Raw genomic sequence first — 18550 nt, forward strand, 5'->3', positions numbered from 1 at the left:
AGGAAGGACTGGATGTGTCACAGCTCCTGGCTGGTGACAAGGTGGGGACCAAGCTTGGACCAGCTTGGATTTGAATCCATTTGCTCTGTTTGATGGAATTTCTCACTCTTATGGTAAATCTTTGCAGCTAAATATTTTTTAAAATCTAAAATTTAGGAAGTTCCCTACATGTCATCACCAAGAGCACTCCTGACTTGTAAAAAAACTAAAAATCAAAAAGGCAAATATGGGCTTGCCTTTTACTGTGCTGATTACAAATAAGTTGTGGTGGTTTTAAGTGATTTTCTAGCTCAATACCTGACCAAGAGCCAAATTCTCTTCTGTCCCAACCCTGCCCTTCCTTGCAGCCTTAACTCAAAGCTGTCCAACTCTCAATTTCATACTCCTCTTGCTTTATTTTGCAATTTGTAACTCTGTGCCCCATGATTCAAGCAAACAAATCACAGGTTCAGGAAAGCCTGGCCAGTCTTGACAAGGTGAATGAGATTTTCTCTGCATTCCCCAGCCTGCCATGAGGATTTGCTTCTCCAGTAGTTCTTGGGCTTAACAGCAAAATACAAGCAGCTGTTTCTGAGTGTTGTTACTTCTTCTCTATGATTCTGCCTTTAATCACAATCCAGAGTCAGATGAAAAATTTGAGATTATTAATGGATGTTCTTTCTCCAGGAGCAACCTTCAATATACTCAAAAAATTTAGGACTTGCTCAGTTTGTCTTCTCAAAAGCTGAACTGCTGCAATGCTAAAAAAGTGCACAAGAAAATACACAAAAGACTGGAAGGAGTTGGTGCACATTTCAAACACTTCCCTATGAAAATGGGGTTTCCCTATTCCTCCAGTGTACTCATAACTTGCCAAAAAGGAATACTGAAATTTTGGAATATAGGACATTGCAGTAATTTATTTCTTAATTGTGCTATCCAGTTATGGGGACCAAATTGCTCCCAAAGTCTGCTTTGCTACTGAAACTACAAGATATTGTTAGTGCACGTGAACCAATACCTAAATTTAAGTACTACACACCTTGCCTTATTTTGATTCTTTTTAAACACCAAAGTCACCACAGGGAATCTGGACATTCAATTGGGCTTTAAGGAAGGAGTAGATATTGGGATAAAGAGCAATGTGAATGTGTGGTAATAATAGATAAATAAATAAATATTCTAATAAATAACAATAAACAATAACTATTATATATAATATAAATATAATAATAAATAACAAATAAATATTCTAATTAATTAGGAGTGCTGGTATTTTATCTTAGATAAATTCTGTTGAAGAAGAACAGCAAGAGGAAAAGTTAATTTCATACAGACAGCAAGAGCACAAGGAAAGAACTTTGCATTATGCCAACCTAAATGCATTTAATCCTGTAATTTAAATGTATGGCAAAACAATAATCTGTTCAGGTACTGAATGTAATTTGATGTATCAGTGATGAATTGAGTATTTTAATAACCAGTCATGAGAATTTTCAAGTTCATTGTCACAGCCTGAGCAAGGACAATTTCTCCCAGCCCAGGTGCCCTTTACAAGCTGAGTATTTCTAATCAGTGAGAGCTGAATGACCAAAGGAATGAACAGGAATGGGAGAGGGGAAGGGATGAGCAGGGGAAAGCAAAACCAGAACTTCTGGAAATGTGGATTAGGAAAAACTTGGCTCTGCTATAAACTCACACACCAGCAGAACTGAGAGAGGGAGGTGAGCAGAGCAAACAGCCAATTTCCAGCACCCAGTTTCCAGTGCCTTGTGCCTTTTTGGTGGAACCATCATTTGCATTTAATCATGCTCTTCATAAAAGGCTCTTGGAAGGCTGCAGAAATAGGAGAATGTAATCCCATTATTCCAACACAAAGAAATAGGAGAATGTAATTCCCTTTATTCCAACACAAAGAAATTCCAAAAGCAAGGTCATCTCTCAAAGGCCGAGCCACAAGAGAATTGCAAGTCCCTGTCATCTGATTTTTTTTTTTCTCCAATGAGATGCCATAAATGGAAGGAAAATTTCTCCAAGTGAAAAAGGCATAAACAAAACACATATTTATCCCACCAAAGTATTTGAGAGGGGATTTTTTAACAATGCCTGCATTAGCTACAAAGATACTTTATGCAGAAATCAGGCAGGTACCTTTGAGAAAATGTGTTTGAATAATAGCAACTATTTTACTTTTTGGCAACCTCTTGAGCTGCACAATAAGAATCACTCTTTGTTCTGTGATGAATTCTTGATGTAAAAGTCTACATTTTCCATTATTTTCCAACATTTTCTTTAAGAGGACTCCAGAAGAACAGGAGATGAACAGGAAGAGAATTTCCCAGGTGACAATTCCTGGTGGACTGTGGCTCTCCCACCCTCTGGGGATGGTTTTGAAGGGTGGTTGTTAATGGCTGGTGGGAAGGGGAACTGGAAAATGCCACAATGATCATGGAATGCAGCTCTCCTGGTCACAGATCTGTGCTGGAGCTGCACTCAACTGAATACTTTTATTCATTTGGTTTTGTGGAGGTATTTATACCACTTTACAGCTTAAGCTGGAAATTTATCAGCAGAGTATCACCATTTTTGTCATATTAATTTAATGTCACAACTTTTGCCTATTTGAAACGAAGGGTGACAGATTAAAGTCAGGAATCAATTCCTCAGAAAAATCAACAAGCAGCTTGAAACAGCTCTTGTAAAAAGGAACAGCAAGTAAAAATGTCATGACTCACCACAGCACATTAGTTCCCCAAAACATCATTGCTGTCGCATGCAGAGACTTCACTGCTCATGTGGAAACAATACAAGAGTAAATAAAAACAGGAATTGTGAGCAGAACATGCTTAATCACTATTTAATGCCTTCCACTGCCCCTTCCAAGCCTCCACAGTAATTTCACCCTAAATGTTCTGTTTTGGTTTCAACACAAAGGGCCAGATTGGAAGTTTTTAATTAAAAAAGACATTGACATGAAAACTTCATATACTTGGATTTTTCTTCTTCACCCTTTCCAAAAGGTTTCAGTAATGGCTGATTCAAGCAAAAGAAGTTCTGAAATACTCTTTTTAAATAAAAATTTGAGCCTTTAAATAATTCTTGAAGTCTGCTCTATTTTGTTTTAACGTGGTTAAGTGACTGCACACTGACCTCAAAATGTGCAGCACTATTAGTGGGGACAGCTGACAAAGAGAATTGTAAAAGGCAGTAACTGTGCATCAGTTTAATTTGAGTTTAGACAGAAAACACCTTATTTCATCTGAATACAATAAAAGAATCAACACAGGCAGCTCCTGTGTACTGGAATCTAAACAGAGACATTTTTGAGAGGGTATTAAAGATGACTGAATATTTATAATTTTAACTATCTGATCAGAGCTGTTTCTAATCACTTTATTTTCCATTTACAGACATAGAGAACTTCTGCTGGTCCTACACTCACGGGTTTTTACCCTGGGATTTCAGGCAATGTTTCAGACAAAACTGAGGAAGTTGTCCTCATTATGCAGAATAATTTTATGCCTTGCACAGGAAAATGCTCCTGGATTACTGCAGACAGGCAGAGATGAGCACACACTTTTACACATGTGCAAATTAAGCTGCTTCTTGTCCCAAATGAAATTAGTTGTGTGTGTTAATGAAATTAGCAGCACAGCATTCCAGCCCTGGTGCAGCAGAGATGGGGACTTTGATACTTTACAACAGCTGCTTTTGCTGATTAACATCATTAACTCTGATTTATGCATTACACATAATCCTATTTTCCAACATGAAAGTTATTTGCTGAAGTCCTCGAAGAGAAAATATTCTGTTTTCATCTTGAGGAGCCCAGTGTCTAGATCTAAAGAATTTCAGTAATCTATCAGTTGTCTAGATCTAAAGAATTTCAGTAACCTATCAAAAACCTACTCTAAAACACAGACTAATTAAAGAAATACAAAAGTGACTTTTAGAACTATAGTTCATCCCTCAAAAATAAATGTTTTCTTGATACCAGTTAGGTTTGCTTCCTTTCAAACACACAGTTGGGAATTCCCAAACTGAAACAATCCTTGAAATGAAGCAATGTGCTTTAAGCCTTACACTGGTGTTTGTTAAAGAGTTACGTGCACAAAGTCTCCATCCCATCTTGACAGACAGACAGACAGACAGACAGAGCAGTTTGCCACGTGTTTTTCAGAAGGCTGAAACCACTGATGGAATTCTGTTCCGCTGCAGCATCACAAATTCACTGCTCTGCTCACCCAGCCAAGAAGTGACTGACAAACACTCAGGGAAAGCCTCCACCAGCCCAGTGACAAGCCCAGCAAATGAGAAAATGGAGATTTAATTCTGTTGTTACCACATGAAGTCACACAGAGCCTGGATTTCAGGAGAACAGCACCTGGGGTGTTTATTCTATGGTGAAAGCTGAGAGCAGTTCCTGAAACACAGGGACATAACCACTGAGGGATTTAGACAATAACAATCACACTCTGCCATCTCCTTTCACTGTGCAGGTGTGTTTTACTCTAAAGGACACTTAGGACCTGATTTGTTATCAATGCACAGCCCAGCAGCCAGGGAATCTGGGAGCTGAAAAAAATATTTATAATGTGTCATAATATTCAGGAGGAAAAACAAGAGAACAAAAAAGAAACCCACCAAGCAATAAGCCCAAAGCTCCATTAGCTGCCTGAATTTATGGAAAGGCCTGCTAGCAAATAAAAGAATAAAACAACTGCAAAACTAAACAGAAATGCATTGCTATAAGACCCTTACCAAGCCAGTAGAGGAGACTGGAGTGGAAATAATGTAAACAATAATGCACATTAATTAGACTTTCTGTTAGTGTCTCTCTTGGCCCCTCCCATGTATTACTATGTATTAACCAAGGCAGTCAATTTTATCTTGTGTACATTGAATTACTGCTGGTTCACAGCAGACATTTATCTCTTTAGCAAGAAAATCAGCACAAAAATCCTAGACCATGGCTCCAACTGAACAGCCTGACACAAATCCTGAATCTCTACATCCCATAACTTCTGCATTGTAACCCACACAGTAGATGCTCATGAGACTGTCTTCAAAACACCTGAGTGATTTTCCACTGGCACCATGGAGGAGCTTCCTTTTATTCCAGTGCAAGAAAACTGCAGCCATGGACTAATTTCTATCTGGACAACATCCACCGGTGAAAATTCTTACAAATTCTTCTTCCAAAAAACCCTTCTACATAGAGATGTATATAAACACATTTCAAAAGGCCTATCACAAACACTCCTGTCATTTATTGATAAATATTGTATGGAACAGCCATACAAAAAACCAAAAGTATTCTAAAGGTTTTATTCTAATTCTTATTACCCTTTCTTTAAATTACTGTTAATAATTTTTTCTTTATACCTTTATAAAGTTTTAAGCCTGCTTTACCTTTCTCCTAATCCTATCTCACAAGAAGAATTAAGTACATTAGTAATTAAGCAACACCAAACCCACCACACTCTTTACTACATTAACCAAGAAATCTCAAAATTAGCAAAATCTCAAATTAGCAAACCAAAACCACTACACAAAATTAGTATTTCTACCCAGTTTCAAACTAAAACCACCACACTGGACAACATCCAACAGTGAAAATTCCTGAAAATTCATCTCCCAAATAAACCTTCTACATACAGATATACATGACTACACACACAAACACATTTCAAAAAGCCTATCACAAACACTCCATTTATTGATATATATTGTATAGAACAGCCACATAAGACTCAGGAAAATTCCCTTTGGCTGTTAAAAACAAAGGCTTCATAAATAATTTTTCCTCATTAAAAGTATCCCTAGGGTTTTTATTTCCCTTGATATCAAAATTTAAGTACTATACACATCTTGCCTTAGTTTGATTCTTTTTAAACACCAAGGTCACCAGAGGGAATCTGGAAAGTCAATTGGGCTTTAAGGAAAGAGTAAATGTTGGTATAAAGAGCAATGTGAATGTCTGGTAATAGTAGATTCTTACAAATGAATATTCTAATGAATTAGGAGAGCTTGTTTTTTATCTTGGAAAAATTCTGTTGAAGAGGAAAAGCAAGATGAAAAATACATACAAACAGCAAAAGGACAAGGAAAGAACTTTGAATTATTTATATATAATATATATATAATTTTATATAGATATAATTTTATTTATATATATATTATTAGTGGATGGCTGAGACAACAACTCTTGAGTAAAACAAGTTCTGCACTCACAGCACACGATGAAATCATATTGCCACTCAGTGGAATTGGATGTATTTATCATATTTTAGGATTAAACCTTTTTATCATACTTTCAGAATCACAAAATTGATATGATGGCTTTTCTAATATTAATTCAGAAACCTTTAGCATCTTTTAAGACCTTCTCAAAGCTGAAGTATGTGTATGCATAGAAAACCTTTGTTGGAAATGATCTTCAATGCAAAAATAATAACACTGAACCAAACAAAGAGGTAATGCAATAATACTGAATCCTTCTCTCTGGAACCATCCTGGTGTCCCTGAGCAAATGTGAGACTTAAGAGACTGTGACTGATCTCACATTGGAGTTTAATCCCCTAAATCTGGGCTGTTTTGGTGGAATCATAATCAGTTTTATTAGCAAGAAATAAGAAGGAATAAAGAAGAAACGAGGTCCAACAGAGCAAAGGTGAGGTCAGGCATGCAGCTGGAGCAGCCCGTGAATGACAAATCCAGCTGCAGCTGCATGCCAGGAGGCAGCTGTGCCCTGGCAGAGGTGTGGGCAGCCAGGAGGCAGCAGGAGCCTCCCAGTGCACAGCTGGCACAGCTGGAGCTGGGCTGCTGCTGCCAGAGCCCTGCCCGGCACATCTGGGGGCTGCAGGAGCCCGGGATTTAACACTCCGTGTCCTCTGAGTGAAACACTTCTGCCACTTTAGTGGCACAAGTATAAAGAAGGATTTGACCTCAGACACCTGATGCTTTAGGATTTCAGCTTGTCTATTTTCCATCTATTTGCAATCCTGCAGCTCTTCAGTGTGTAACTCCAAACCCCACACACGGTGCCAGCTGCAGCTTTCCCAACAATTCCTCTCCAGGCCTGGCACTCAAGGACACCTCACTGCCTCAGCCCCAGGGATGGGAACAAAAGGGACTTGGGGGAGCAAACCTGGGCTCAGTGACTGCATTACCTGCAGCTGGAATGGGAAGATTAACCCCAAAGTGCAAATGGACCAAACTTATAAAAGGATAAAAACCCAAAATGACCTGTGGTTCATTGTGGGTGTAGGCCCTGGGGGGCTTCGTCTGCCCAAAATGTACCTGGAGGCCCTTCCATAAAAACATCTGCATTTTATTCCCTTAATTCTGTCTGGCCTCTGGTTTTAGGGAATCCCAAAAGGCATCACACCAGTTGTTTATTCACATTTGTGTAGCAGCCAGGGAGACACAGCCTGAGACGACAGTGAGGGTGGAAAAAAGGACAGAATCTTTGCACTTTTTGCCCAAAGCTGAAGCAGCCTGCAGCCCTTGGCGGCTGGGAGGGAGCTCTCGGCGTGGCTGGGCACAGATAAAGCTGTTTAATTAGCAGGAGCAGCAGTGCAGCCAAGCACGGAGATTTCACTGCACACCCAGGGCTGGGGCTGCCCTCCCACCCCCGGGGTCTGTGAAGTTTTATCACCTCACTGCACATTTTTGGCACTCCACAAGGTAAGCTGGCTCCTCTTTGGAAGCAATGTCATTACTGCAGGTAGCATTTTATTCATAATCCGTGGCTTTGCTTTTTGTCATCTACAGCCTTGCTTTGTCTGCCCATTTACTCTCTTCCCTTGTGACACCTGTCTGTAATTACCCTTTGCTGCTGTGTTCAGCCAAGCAGGTCCAAATTCCTTCTGTGGAGGTTCTCTCTCCAAACCTGGCTGCCTGCATTTGTTATTCCCTTCCTCAAACACAAGTTCATACTTAAAAACGGATTTTCACTGAACTCTTATCACATCTTTAAATGCAGATTGCAGTATACCTTTTTTATAAATGTATAAACCTCCAAAACATCAATTATTTCAGTGGTATTAAAACAGATTTCTGTAGTTTAAAGCATTCCTAATAGGATATAATTAAGTGATATTGGATATGATATTTCTGTGGGTCACTCACACGGTGCTATGAAGAACTGGATACTAAAACTGCATAAAATGAAGTCCCTACTTTTAGAAAATCCTGTAGAGATATTTAGCATCAATCTTTTGGGGAAACATGCTTCCAGCAAAAATGGCTTTTCCAGTGTCCTGCAGTGTTTGCACAATGGCAAACCCCATCCATATCAAACAGGAAATCCTCTACACATATTTTTGCAATTTGAAGAAAAATATCCAATGTTATAGTTAATATCCTTTTGTTCCATGCCTTTCATTTTTCAATAGGTTACAATTTGTTACTGGCAAACCATTATCTAATTCTGAATAGGCTGCAAGTAGAATTTATTTTTTTTATGTGGTTCCATATTCTACCAAGCAATTTGTTTTTCCTTTTATCTCTCACTTCACACTCATTACTTTGAAAAGTACCTCCCTGAAATTCATTATTTCCTTGCCAATTTTTCCATTTCCTTTCTCTGAAGGCAAACTTTAGAAGAAAATGTTGGCAAACTTTTTTCTCTAATGTTACCCATTGGACCAAAGGTGTTACCACAGCTTTCACTGGGCTTCAGAGGCATTTCTATTGTCTCTTCAAGAAAAAAGAAAAAAATCACTTGGATCCTGAGCACAGGGGACTGGGATGGGATGGGATGGGATGGGATGGGATGGGATGGGATGGGATGGGATGGGATGGGATGGGATGGGGTGACACCAGAATCTGTCCAAATTTGTTACCAACATCTCATTTACACTCAGTTGCCTAAAATAACATTAGAGCCTGCACGAGCTTGTTTAGATAGAGCAACACACAGAGCATGGAGGAGAAAGAGTTCTCCACTGAGAGATCTGGGTCTCATTTTCTATCTTGTCAAAAAGGTAATCTCTCTCACATACTGTGTCTGGCTATTTATACCAACATAGCCAAGTATTACACACAACAGAACTGCAGAAAAACAGAAAAAAAAAAAAATCAGCTATTTTCTTTCTTAGATCATCTTAAAATACCAGCACAGACATTGTCTGGTTCTGCACCAGCTGGCTGTTGGGAGAGCAGACATGGAACACAGCTTGGGTGAGGTTGCTGTACACACAAATTCAGATTTAACACATCCCTTGCTTCAAAATGAAACACAAGAAGCACAGTTTGGGTGAGGTTGCTGTATACACAAATTCAGATTTAACATGTTCCATGCTTTGGAATGAAACGCAACTTAGGTGAGGTTGCTGTACACATAAATTCAGATTTAACACCTTCCATACTTCAGTTAGCTCAGCTGCTTGCCCTGCTCCTCCAGCCCTTGCCCAGTGTGGAATTAATATTGGAAAAATGGACAAAGAAGCAGTGTCAAGGCCCATGAGCTGTACTTTACCCCTCGAAACACCTCCTGCAGTGGCTGAGGAGGCAGAGCTCAGGATGAAACTGCAGAAACCCTCGTGGTTTCCTGCATGAGCCCGCAGAGATGTGCTGTTTGTGCCTGCATCCCTCCTTTAATTGTGTTTTTATTTGGATTGCAGCGGCAGAGAGCCCTTAATGCCGAGCTGGGAGCTCAGGCCGTGCTGGGAAGCAGGGCTGATCTAATTACCAATTACCTGCTTGGGAGAAGCACACACTGGCCCCATGCAGGAGCTGCTTGCCAGCTCCTTTTTGGAGGGCTGGGAACCCACCCCAAAGGGCACAACTCCAGTGAGACTGAAATGGCTCACAAAGATAATTTTGAAACATGAAATTTTCAAATGAAGCAAAAATTAGAGAGGAACTACAGTAAAACCTTTGTTACTTTTTCTCAGTTTTAGAGCTTTTAAGGAACCTATTGGCCCCTTGAACTATGACAGTGCTATACCAAAGGCAAGGTTGTTTTCCTTTAATGTCAAGAGTTTCTTGTTGCAAAGGGCATTTTAAATGAACAAAAATGATTTAATATATGCTTTTTCTTCCCATATAAAATATACATATTGGTAAAATTATCTTTTACATATTGATCAGATTATCTTTTTCTTGCACTCCACATTCGGTCATTTGATCGAAGTCTTGAGAGCAGAGATCCCTTAAAAACTTCCTCCTTCCTCTACAGCTCTGCTGGATTTGTCTCCAAACACATCCCAATTCAGTCCCAGTGCCAAGGAATCCCTTCTCTCCCCTCCTCCAGCTCCACTTTTGTCCCAAAGTGGGTTTCCCTGCCCATTTCCCACCTGGCTGGGGATTTTCTGCTGGTAGAAGAGAGCTGTGCCACGCCAGGAGGCTGCAGGGATGTTGTCCTCCTCCAGAGCCATCCCAAAGGACGGGAGAGTGCTCTGGCAGAGCAGTTGCCCTCATTATGCATTATTAAAATCAAGTGATGCCTTCTAAATTTGGGGAACTCGCTCACTGAAGGCTTGCACTGAATGAAATGAAAGCTGCAGCTACTAAATCAACATTTTACAACTAAATACATGAGAATTCTAGGCCAATTGGAGTTTGGAATTGCTAATTAGTTATGCACAATTGAGCCATCCCTAATGAACAGAAAAACTGCAGTGAAATTGTCATCATAGTGTGTTCATGCACGTTTTGTAGTTACAAAAAACAGCACACACAGTTTTAATTGAGACTGTGTAGCAGTACATTTCTCCCTCTCTCAGGATTTTTCACAGAGGTACACAGAGAGAAATAAAAGATAAAACCATTTCTATTTCTACTCCTTGTTTTTCCTATGTAAAATGTGTTTAGAGAATTGTTTACCTAGAGTGAGTGCTTAATTAAATTCTATTGAAGATTGTTTAAGCCTGATGGCCAATCCAATCCACCTGTGTCTGGACTCTCCAGAGAGGGTCACAAGTTATGTGGGAGTTAGAGATAACAGTATGTAGTTTTAGTATCTTCCTTTTTTGTACAGTATATTAATGTATTTTAACATTGTTATAATAAAGAAATCATTCAGCCTTCTGAATTGAGTCAGACATTGTCCTTTCTTCCCACTGGGTTCACCTACATTTACAATAAGACTGGTTTCCACCTTCCAGGGAACAAAATACAACCCCAAACAAAAATCAAACCCTAAGAAACTGTGGCTGCTCGCTTCATGAAATTTTTGTGTCATCAAGCAGTGCTTTTCTGCACTGTGTTCATATTAAAAATATTTCTGATGAGCAGTGTTGGCCCATAAATGACTGGGTAATTTTAAACCAGAAAGTTTGCTCTTCATTTAGCATTTGTCCCAGCCATTTGGGGTTTATCTTTGGAGCCTGTCACAAGCTGAGTAACTACTCAGGCAGTAAACATGAAGTGAAATGCGTAATTGTCTGTGGAAAAAAAAAAGGTACTGATACTTACAGCCAGATTTGTGCTTAAAAAAAACACAAGAACAAAATTTCCCAGCTTTGTTATTTTTATAATTTCATTGCTGCTGCCAACAAGACTTGCATTCAAGGTTTAAAGGACGGGACACACTCAGTGATTATTAGTTCTCAATATTGAAGCAGCTTTCTGAATCTTATGCATAAGTTTTTAATAAAGATAATAATCTATACACAACACCTTGGCTCTTTGCCACTAATGTATTGCCTCTCATCAGCTGCTTGTTCAGCGCTGAATATTCAGGACTCTTTTGTGTACAGAACAAAATGGTTATTTCCAGAAGAAATTAAAAATAAACCTATTTTAACCATTTAAAAATAAACCTGTATAGCTGGAAATTTCGGACATTTCATGCAGAATTAAAAGAGAAGTTCAAGCAAGCTGTCTAGGTTTAATATAGCTCTGCCAGTAGTCACTTGGATGACCTTGAACAAATGATTTCACTCCTTAGTTTCCTCCACTTGTAAAATATCAACAAAGATCCTCAAAGCTGGAAAACAGCCATGGAAATGTGTCACATCCACTCGCCATTAAACCTCACCAGTGGTTCTGGAGGCTCTGCTCCCCCCAGCAGCTCTGTGGAGCATCAGCCACGTTCCCACTGCAGCTCAAACCCACCCAGCAGCTGTGGGCACTGGGCAGAGCGTTCTGCAGGTCGGGATGCTGGAAATGCCTGCTCAGTGTGCAGCTGCAGGGGGAAAGGCCATCCCATCCAAGTGCATAAAGGCCTGGAAATAAAATCAGCTTTCCCAGTGCCCCTATGTAAATTTATACAGATTAACAGCACTGCTCCATGGAAGGGTTTGCACTCTTCCTTGTGGTGCTGTTCTGGAATGACAGGAACTTTCTAAGATAACTGGGGGAAATGGTTGCTGGCTATTTGCTTCCACCTGTGGGCTAGAGAGTCCTTTATTGTACAAAGGAACCAGCAGAAAGTCTCCCATGAGAACCAGAACCAGCCAAGATCCCTTGCTATGAATTTATGAACTACAACCTTTAGCCTATTTTCAATTTCTCCCTTCTCTTGCCACCAAGTCTGGTGGAAAATCTTTGATTCAGCTTTTTTTTTTTTACAGCCCTGCCTTCAGGAGAAGCACAACCACTAAATGTGTTTGGAAGACTCCAAAGCACCTGTAGGAAAAGAATTAGCCTTTACAGCTCTAACATGCCCTGAGAGGACTACAACACAGCTGCATTTACTCTTTCCTTAAGAAGTAAGGAAAATGGTAAAAAATATACAAATTAATATAGATAGGCCATTTTTCCCATTTTTCCCCCTGTCCCATGCTGTAAAAGTAAAGTAATGGAAATGGAGAATTTCAAGATTTGCAATAGGACAAACCCTTAGGGCAAGAAACTGAGAGATATCACTGAGATGAAGATTACAAAATGCCAGCAACAGCTGGGATTTGGTTCTAGATAGAACATCCCAAGTGATTCCACGAGCAACAACAACAATATTTAGTTACTAAATCTTAGACTTGACGTATGAGCCAACAGAAATAAAATATATTGGAAAAAAAACATCCCTTTATGCCAGGGGTGAGAGAAAGGGTCCCTTTGTGCCAAGGTTTCTGTCTTTGCTGGCAGAAAAAGGTTTATGTTTCCTCTGGCCCTTGCTGAAGAGAGGATAATGAACCAGTAAGATTTCAGTGTGATCCAGACCGAAATCCTTGGATTTCTATTGAACCTGCCACCCCCAAGCAATATACCCGTTTTCAATTGAAGGCAACAAACACAAGGCAGCTCCAAACACCACAAAAGCAGAGGGCAAGGCCCTGGTGCTGCTCTGAGGATCAGAGCCCAGCAGCTGGGAGGTTTTCTGGAGGCTCTCGGGGATGCTGTGCTGCTGCTTTTGCTGTTATGGACAGGCTTTGCTCAGAGCATCACATGACAGAGCTCTGCCAGCCTCCCCCTGCAGCACAGCCCGGGCAGCTGGGGGTGCCCAGCAGCCACTGGCACTCACCTGCTGCCCCTCCCAACCTCTCCTTGCCTTGCCCAAATTACAACCCATGCTCCATTTCAGCCCACAGAGTCAAATACCCCAGCAGATCAGCGCGTGGAGGGCTGTACTTCCCAAGGTATGGAACACACTCTGCTGCGTGAATTCTCAGAATTCACACTTACCTGGAGTTGGAAGGGGCTCACAAGGGTCAGATATATCATTTTTCAGACTATATTTCAAAATCTGCTACAAAAGAAATGATTCCTGGGAAAGGAAAGAGCCAGTGCAACAACAAACTGTTTTTTCTAGAACTACTACGTATCCATGTCACATACTATGAGGAGGAGAAAAAAAAAAAAAAAAAAAGGCAAAAGCAAGCAGGCATGAGTAACCTTGTGTAGATAGATGTGTGAGGCACCTACCTGGAGTGCTCCAGGGGAACTCCTCGTGCTGGGCTTTCAAAGCTTTGCCCCTACCAACAGATTGTGCTAATTTGGGGTGCACTTATCAAGTATGTGAACCACGTATCTAAAAATCACATTCAAAATACTCAGACTGGCTCCAGTAAGCACAGCAGAATCTCCCAGAAAGAAACCTTATGTTCAAATACAGTTGTTGAATGTATCAGGCAGAGAGCTGTGCACTCCAGAATATGAAATAAATAGATGTTTCTGCAAGGCAGGGAGCAGTGTCCATGGATGCATCTCCATGACGTAGCTACAGAGGCTGCCTCAGTCTGGTTGATACAACCACCTTGTTTTTTTCAAAAAGAAAAAAAAAATAAAAAAAGAAAATCACCTCTACACACACATATACAACCAACCACAAAAGCAGACAGAAGAAAAAGCCTGGAAAATGTAACAGGTAATGTTATCTTAACAGAAATAACGTATCTGCTATAGCTAAAGGCTTCAATTTTCATTCCAAGTATTTTATTAAAGTACCATTTTTAAAGCAAATTGGATCAGATCACAGCACTGCACGAGCCCATCCAGACAGCGAGGCTATAAATTCGAGACGCTGAGAATAAAACCCTAAACCCACAATCCATTACCGGATGATCTCAGTGTCACAAAAACAGACTTGTTTGACTCTGCATTATTTTAAGGCGCTGCTAAGACCTTCTGCACTCTAATTACCACCAGCGAACGAGGCGATTGCCAGCTCGATGTGCACGCACACAAGTTCGCGAGGGATGGATAGGAAACGTCCTTCCTCTAGAGCACAGCGTCCAGCAGTGACGAACAGGTCTGCAAGAGCCATCACCTCTCCCGCTGGTACCAGCCAGGCACGCCGATGGCCAAGTCCCACGCTTGGAAAATCCCACGTTTTTCATGCTACCAGCGGGAGCCAAACACGCAGCCCAAATAAAAGCGGCCGAGTTAATGAACCCCGCGGCAGGAATTGCCGGAGCTAGGGCAGAGCCAGGGCTGGAACCCGGCATCCCGAAAGACCTTCACCCGAATGCCAGAGGAGCTGCGTGAAAACAAACCGGCTCGTAAACACGGATTTACACACGCAACGCCACAGCCACACACAGTTCTGCACAGAAATCCCTGCCCAGGGCTCCTAAATCCAGCAGCCCCTACGCACGAGTTCTGTATTTCGCCAGAGAACACAGGATATGCTTGCTCAGGGCGCTATATATGTTTTATTTAGTATTGTGATGGGAAGCAGATTTCAGGGCTAGTCAGGCGCTCCAGGGCTCGCTGGGGTTGTTTTTGGGGGGTTTTTTGCTCCATCGTCCAGTCCGTGAGGCTGCGCTGCAGCCCCGGAGCGGGGCCGGCTGCGGGGCTCTGCCCCAGGTGAGCCGCACCTGCCGGGGAGGGACCGCGGGGAGGGCGGGAGAAGCACGGGGGGCACGGAGGATGAAGATGATGATGGTGATGATGATGCAGGGGCATGCGGGGGGCACCTACCAGTCCGTGTGCGGCTCGTCGATGACCAGGAGCAGCTTGAACTTTCTGCCGACAGCCGCGGAGACGGCGGCGGACGCGTCCACCAGCCCCGCCGAGGCCGCCGTCTGCTTCACGGCGTTGGAGAGCGAGCTGAAGAAGCTGCTGCCCGCGGACTGCTGCGGCGGCGGCTGCTGCTGGGGGGGCGCGGGCTGCGGCGGCTGCCGGCGCTCCGCGGCCGGCGAGCCCGAGGCGGGGGCCGGGGAGCCCGCGGAAGGCGGCGGCGGCGGAGGCTGCTGCGGCTCCGGCCGCTGCAGGTCGGTCATGTAGCCATTGGGCAGGTTGGCGATGAAGCTGCTGTCCGAAAGCCTGCGCCGCAGAAAGTTCATCATCTGGCCGGGCGGGGGGCTGCGGCGGGGCCGGGAGCGGGTTTGCGATGCGCCGGCGGCAGCGCTCCGCGCTCTGTGCGCCGCGCTCCGCGCTCCGTGCGCCGCGCTCCGCGCTCCGTGCGCCGCGCTCCGCGCTCTGCGCGCCGCCGCTCTGCGCCCGCCCGCCGGCAGGGGGCGGCCGCGGGGCGGGCGGGGCGCGGGGACGGGCACGGGGACAGGGAGGGGATGGGATGGGATGGGATGGGATGGGATGGGATGGGATGGGATGGGATGGGATGGGATGGGATGGGATGGGATGGGATGGGATGGGATGGGATGGGATGGGATGGGATGGGATGGGATGGGATGGGATGGGATGGGATGGGATGGGGACAGAGATGGCGATGGGGATGGGGACAGCGATGGGAACAGGCCACAGCCAGCGCGGGGATGGAGCTGTGTGCCCAGCCGGCACAAGGGCTGCGTTTCCCCCCGCGACAGCAACCCCGCCGTGCTCAGCGCTGCGGCGGCGGGTGAGGATGGAGAGGGAGCTCTGCTGGGGACAGCTCCGCGCTGGCTCAGGGCACTGCCCCTGGAGGGCATCCCTCGGACAGCTCCAGCGCAAACATCCCGGACAGCTCCAGCTCCAGGCTGAGCATCCCGGACAGCTCCAGCCGAGCATCCCGGACAGCTCCAGGCTGAGCATCCCGGACAGCTCCAGGCTGAGCATCCCGGACAGCTCCAGGCTGAGCATCCCGGGACAGCTCCAGGCTGAGCATCCCGGACAGCTCCAGCCGAGCATCCCGGACAGCTCCAGGCTGAGCATCCCGGGACAGCTCCAGCCCAAACATCCCGGACAGCTCCACCCCAAACATCCCGGACAGTTCCAGGCTGAGCATCCCGGGCACTGCAGCGTGCCCGGCAGTGGCAGCAGCACTGTCCCGAGGCGGTGGCTGCGAGCAGGAACAGGCAGAGCCACACCTGCATCCCCCAAATTATCAAACCCTCTGTTAGCACAGACCCACACTGGTTTGTGTCAGAAACTGTATGAGGAAGGGGGGTACTGTGTTTCTTCAAGAAATTTTACCTTGTCGTGAGAATTTGGGTGCTTTTCCCACCAGGCTTTCTTTAAGAGTAATTTAAATCCTCCTTCCCTGAGTTTTGGGATAATAACTGTGTGTAACATAAAACACAGAGCTCAGCCCTTACCCTTTTATCCAAGATACACAATCACAACACATTTGGCTGATGATCTTTACAGGCCACACTGAGTGGAACAGGTGCTCCAATAATAAACACAGTAAATCTTAAAGTTAGATTTAGTAGAGTTAGAGTTCTAGTAAAATCCTGGGTACTAACACTTCCACTAAAATTCCAGTTTGAATTTTACATGTTGGAAGGTAGAACTGTGCAGGATTCTTTAATGAAGGTCTGAATTTAGAAAGGTTTACTATGAATATCAAAATATTTACTATAGAACAGTATATAGTAAATAGAAAATATTTAATATTTACTATAAAATAGCAAAACCAAATAAAACACCAGGATTAATAGGTGATTGTTGCAATTTAAACACCATGGACATACTGGGGGACAAATTATATATACAGATAAATATTATTTTAAAATTTGTTAAATTCCTGTTAAATTCCAGGTTGAGGGGTGATTATATAATCGCTCTCTCTTTGGACACACTGCTTCCTGTGCAGACTCAGGCCCTGCTTATTGTCCTGAGAGCATTTCTGGGTGGTCTGGCTCACTCAGAGCCAAATTCCCCATGGCAGGATGAGAGTTCCATTTTCCTGGGCATGATAACAGATTTTCCAGGTTCCTTCTGCAGGGCTGAAAGGCACCTGCAGTGCCAGCTGAGCTCTTTGTGTGCCCACCAGATGCCCGTGGCAACCAGAAATGATGGGAGCAGTCTGAGTGTCACCAGAAGATTAAACAGAGTGGTTGTCCTGCTTTGATGGCAGTGACACAAGATCTGGCCCTGTTTGCATATTTCTGTGGAAAACTTGTTTTCCTATTGATGAAATCTGATTTCTGCCCCGGGTATTTCCTTGCACAGTCTCAACATTTGCTCGCAGGTTTGAAGGGCTGATTCTGGTTGGAACTATTGCTGTCAGACTCTCCAAAACAGCTGTCCATGATGGTTTCTCTCACTCTTGGATGTTTGGGTGAGTAGCAGGAGCCCTGTTCACCCGCCCTGTGCACTCTGAAGATGTCATGACTATATAAAATAAGTAGTATTTCCCACTTTACACACTTTATTCACTTTTAATCTACCGGCCCTTCTCTATGAGCAACTTCTCAGGGGATTTTTGTGGAGTTAAATTGCTGGCTGATTTTTAATTCCCTTTTTATGTTGTCACTGCTATGCTGACAAAAATATCTTAAAATATCCATCATTCTCAAATGCCAGAGTCAGAGGGGTTTTAAAACATCTTGTACAGTATTGTAGCAACCTTAAATCCACATCTGCACCAAGGCAACTGGCAACTGAACTTGGTGGAAGTGTCTGTTACTGGGAGGGAAAACTTTGCTGAAAGAGAACCAGTAGATATTACAGGGAGCTTGATGAATTTAATAGCACCTAAACCTGTGCCTGAAAAAGAAGAAATGGCATTTTTTGGGTCCAAACTACTGTTTGTGATGCTTGAACCCTTCACAGCACAGTGAAGTAGTGTGAAGTAGTTCAACATGATTGTGTCTAACAGTGTCTCCCTGATTCTTAATATTTTCTGAAGCCTTCTGAGTTTACATTCAATTAAAAAACTTTCTCACACAATTTTCTATAAGCAACATATTGTTTTGCATTCCTTCATAGGTGTTGAAAAACTTAATATACCAGTAGTTTGTCCAATGTCTGTGGAGAGGTAGCACATTCACTCTCCAATCCACTGTCACCTTTAGAA

The 18550-nt window shown here is 43.2% G+C and overlaps 1 protein-coding gene across 1 annotated transcript in view; it reads right to left on the minus strand.

Annotated features, from left to right (window-relative positions):
* SYN2 (synapsin II) overlaps positions 1-15792 on the minus strand; it is a 164175-nt gene extending 148383 nt beyond the window's left edge. Inside the window, exon 1 of the mRNA XM_021530459.2 lies at positions 15292-15792. Coding sequence (XP_021386134.1) covers positions 15292-15659 — 368 coding nt within the window. The 5' untranslated portion in view covers positions 15660-15792. The remainder of the gene's footprint in view (positions 1-15291) is intronic.
* Positions 15793-18550: the final 2758 nt, after the last annotated feature.

The sequence above is a fragment of the Lonchura striata genome, chromosome 12 (assembly GCF_046129695.1).
Source record: "Lonchura striata isolate bLonStr1 chromosome 12, bLonStr1.mat, whole genome shotgun sequence".
In the NCBI taxonomy this organism is placed as follows: Eukaryota; Metazoa; Chordata; class Aves; order Passeriformes; family Estrildidae; genus Lonchura; species Lonchura striata.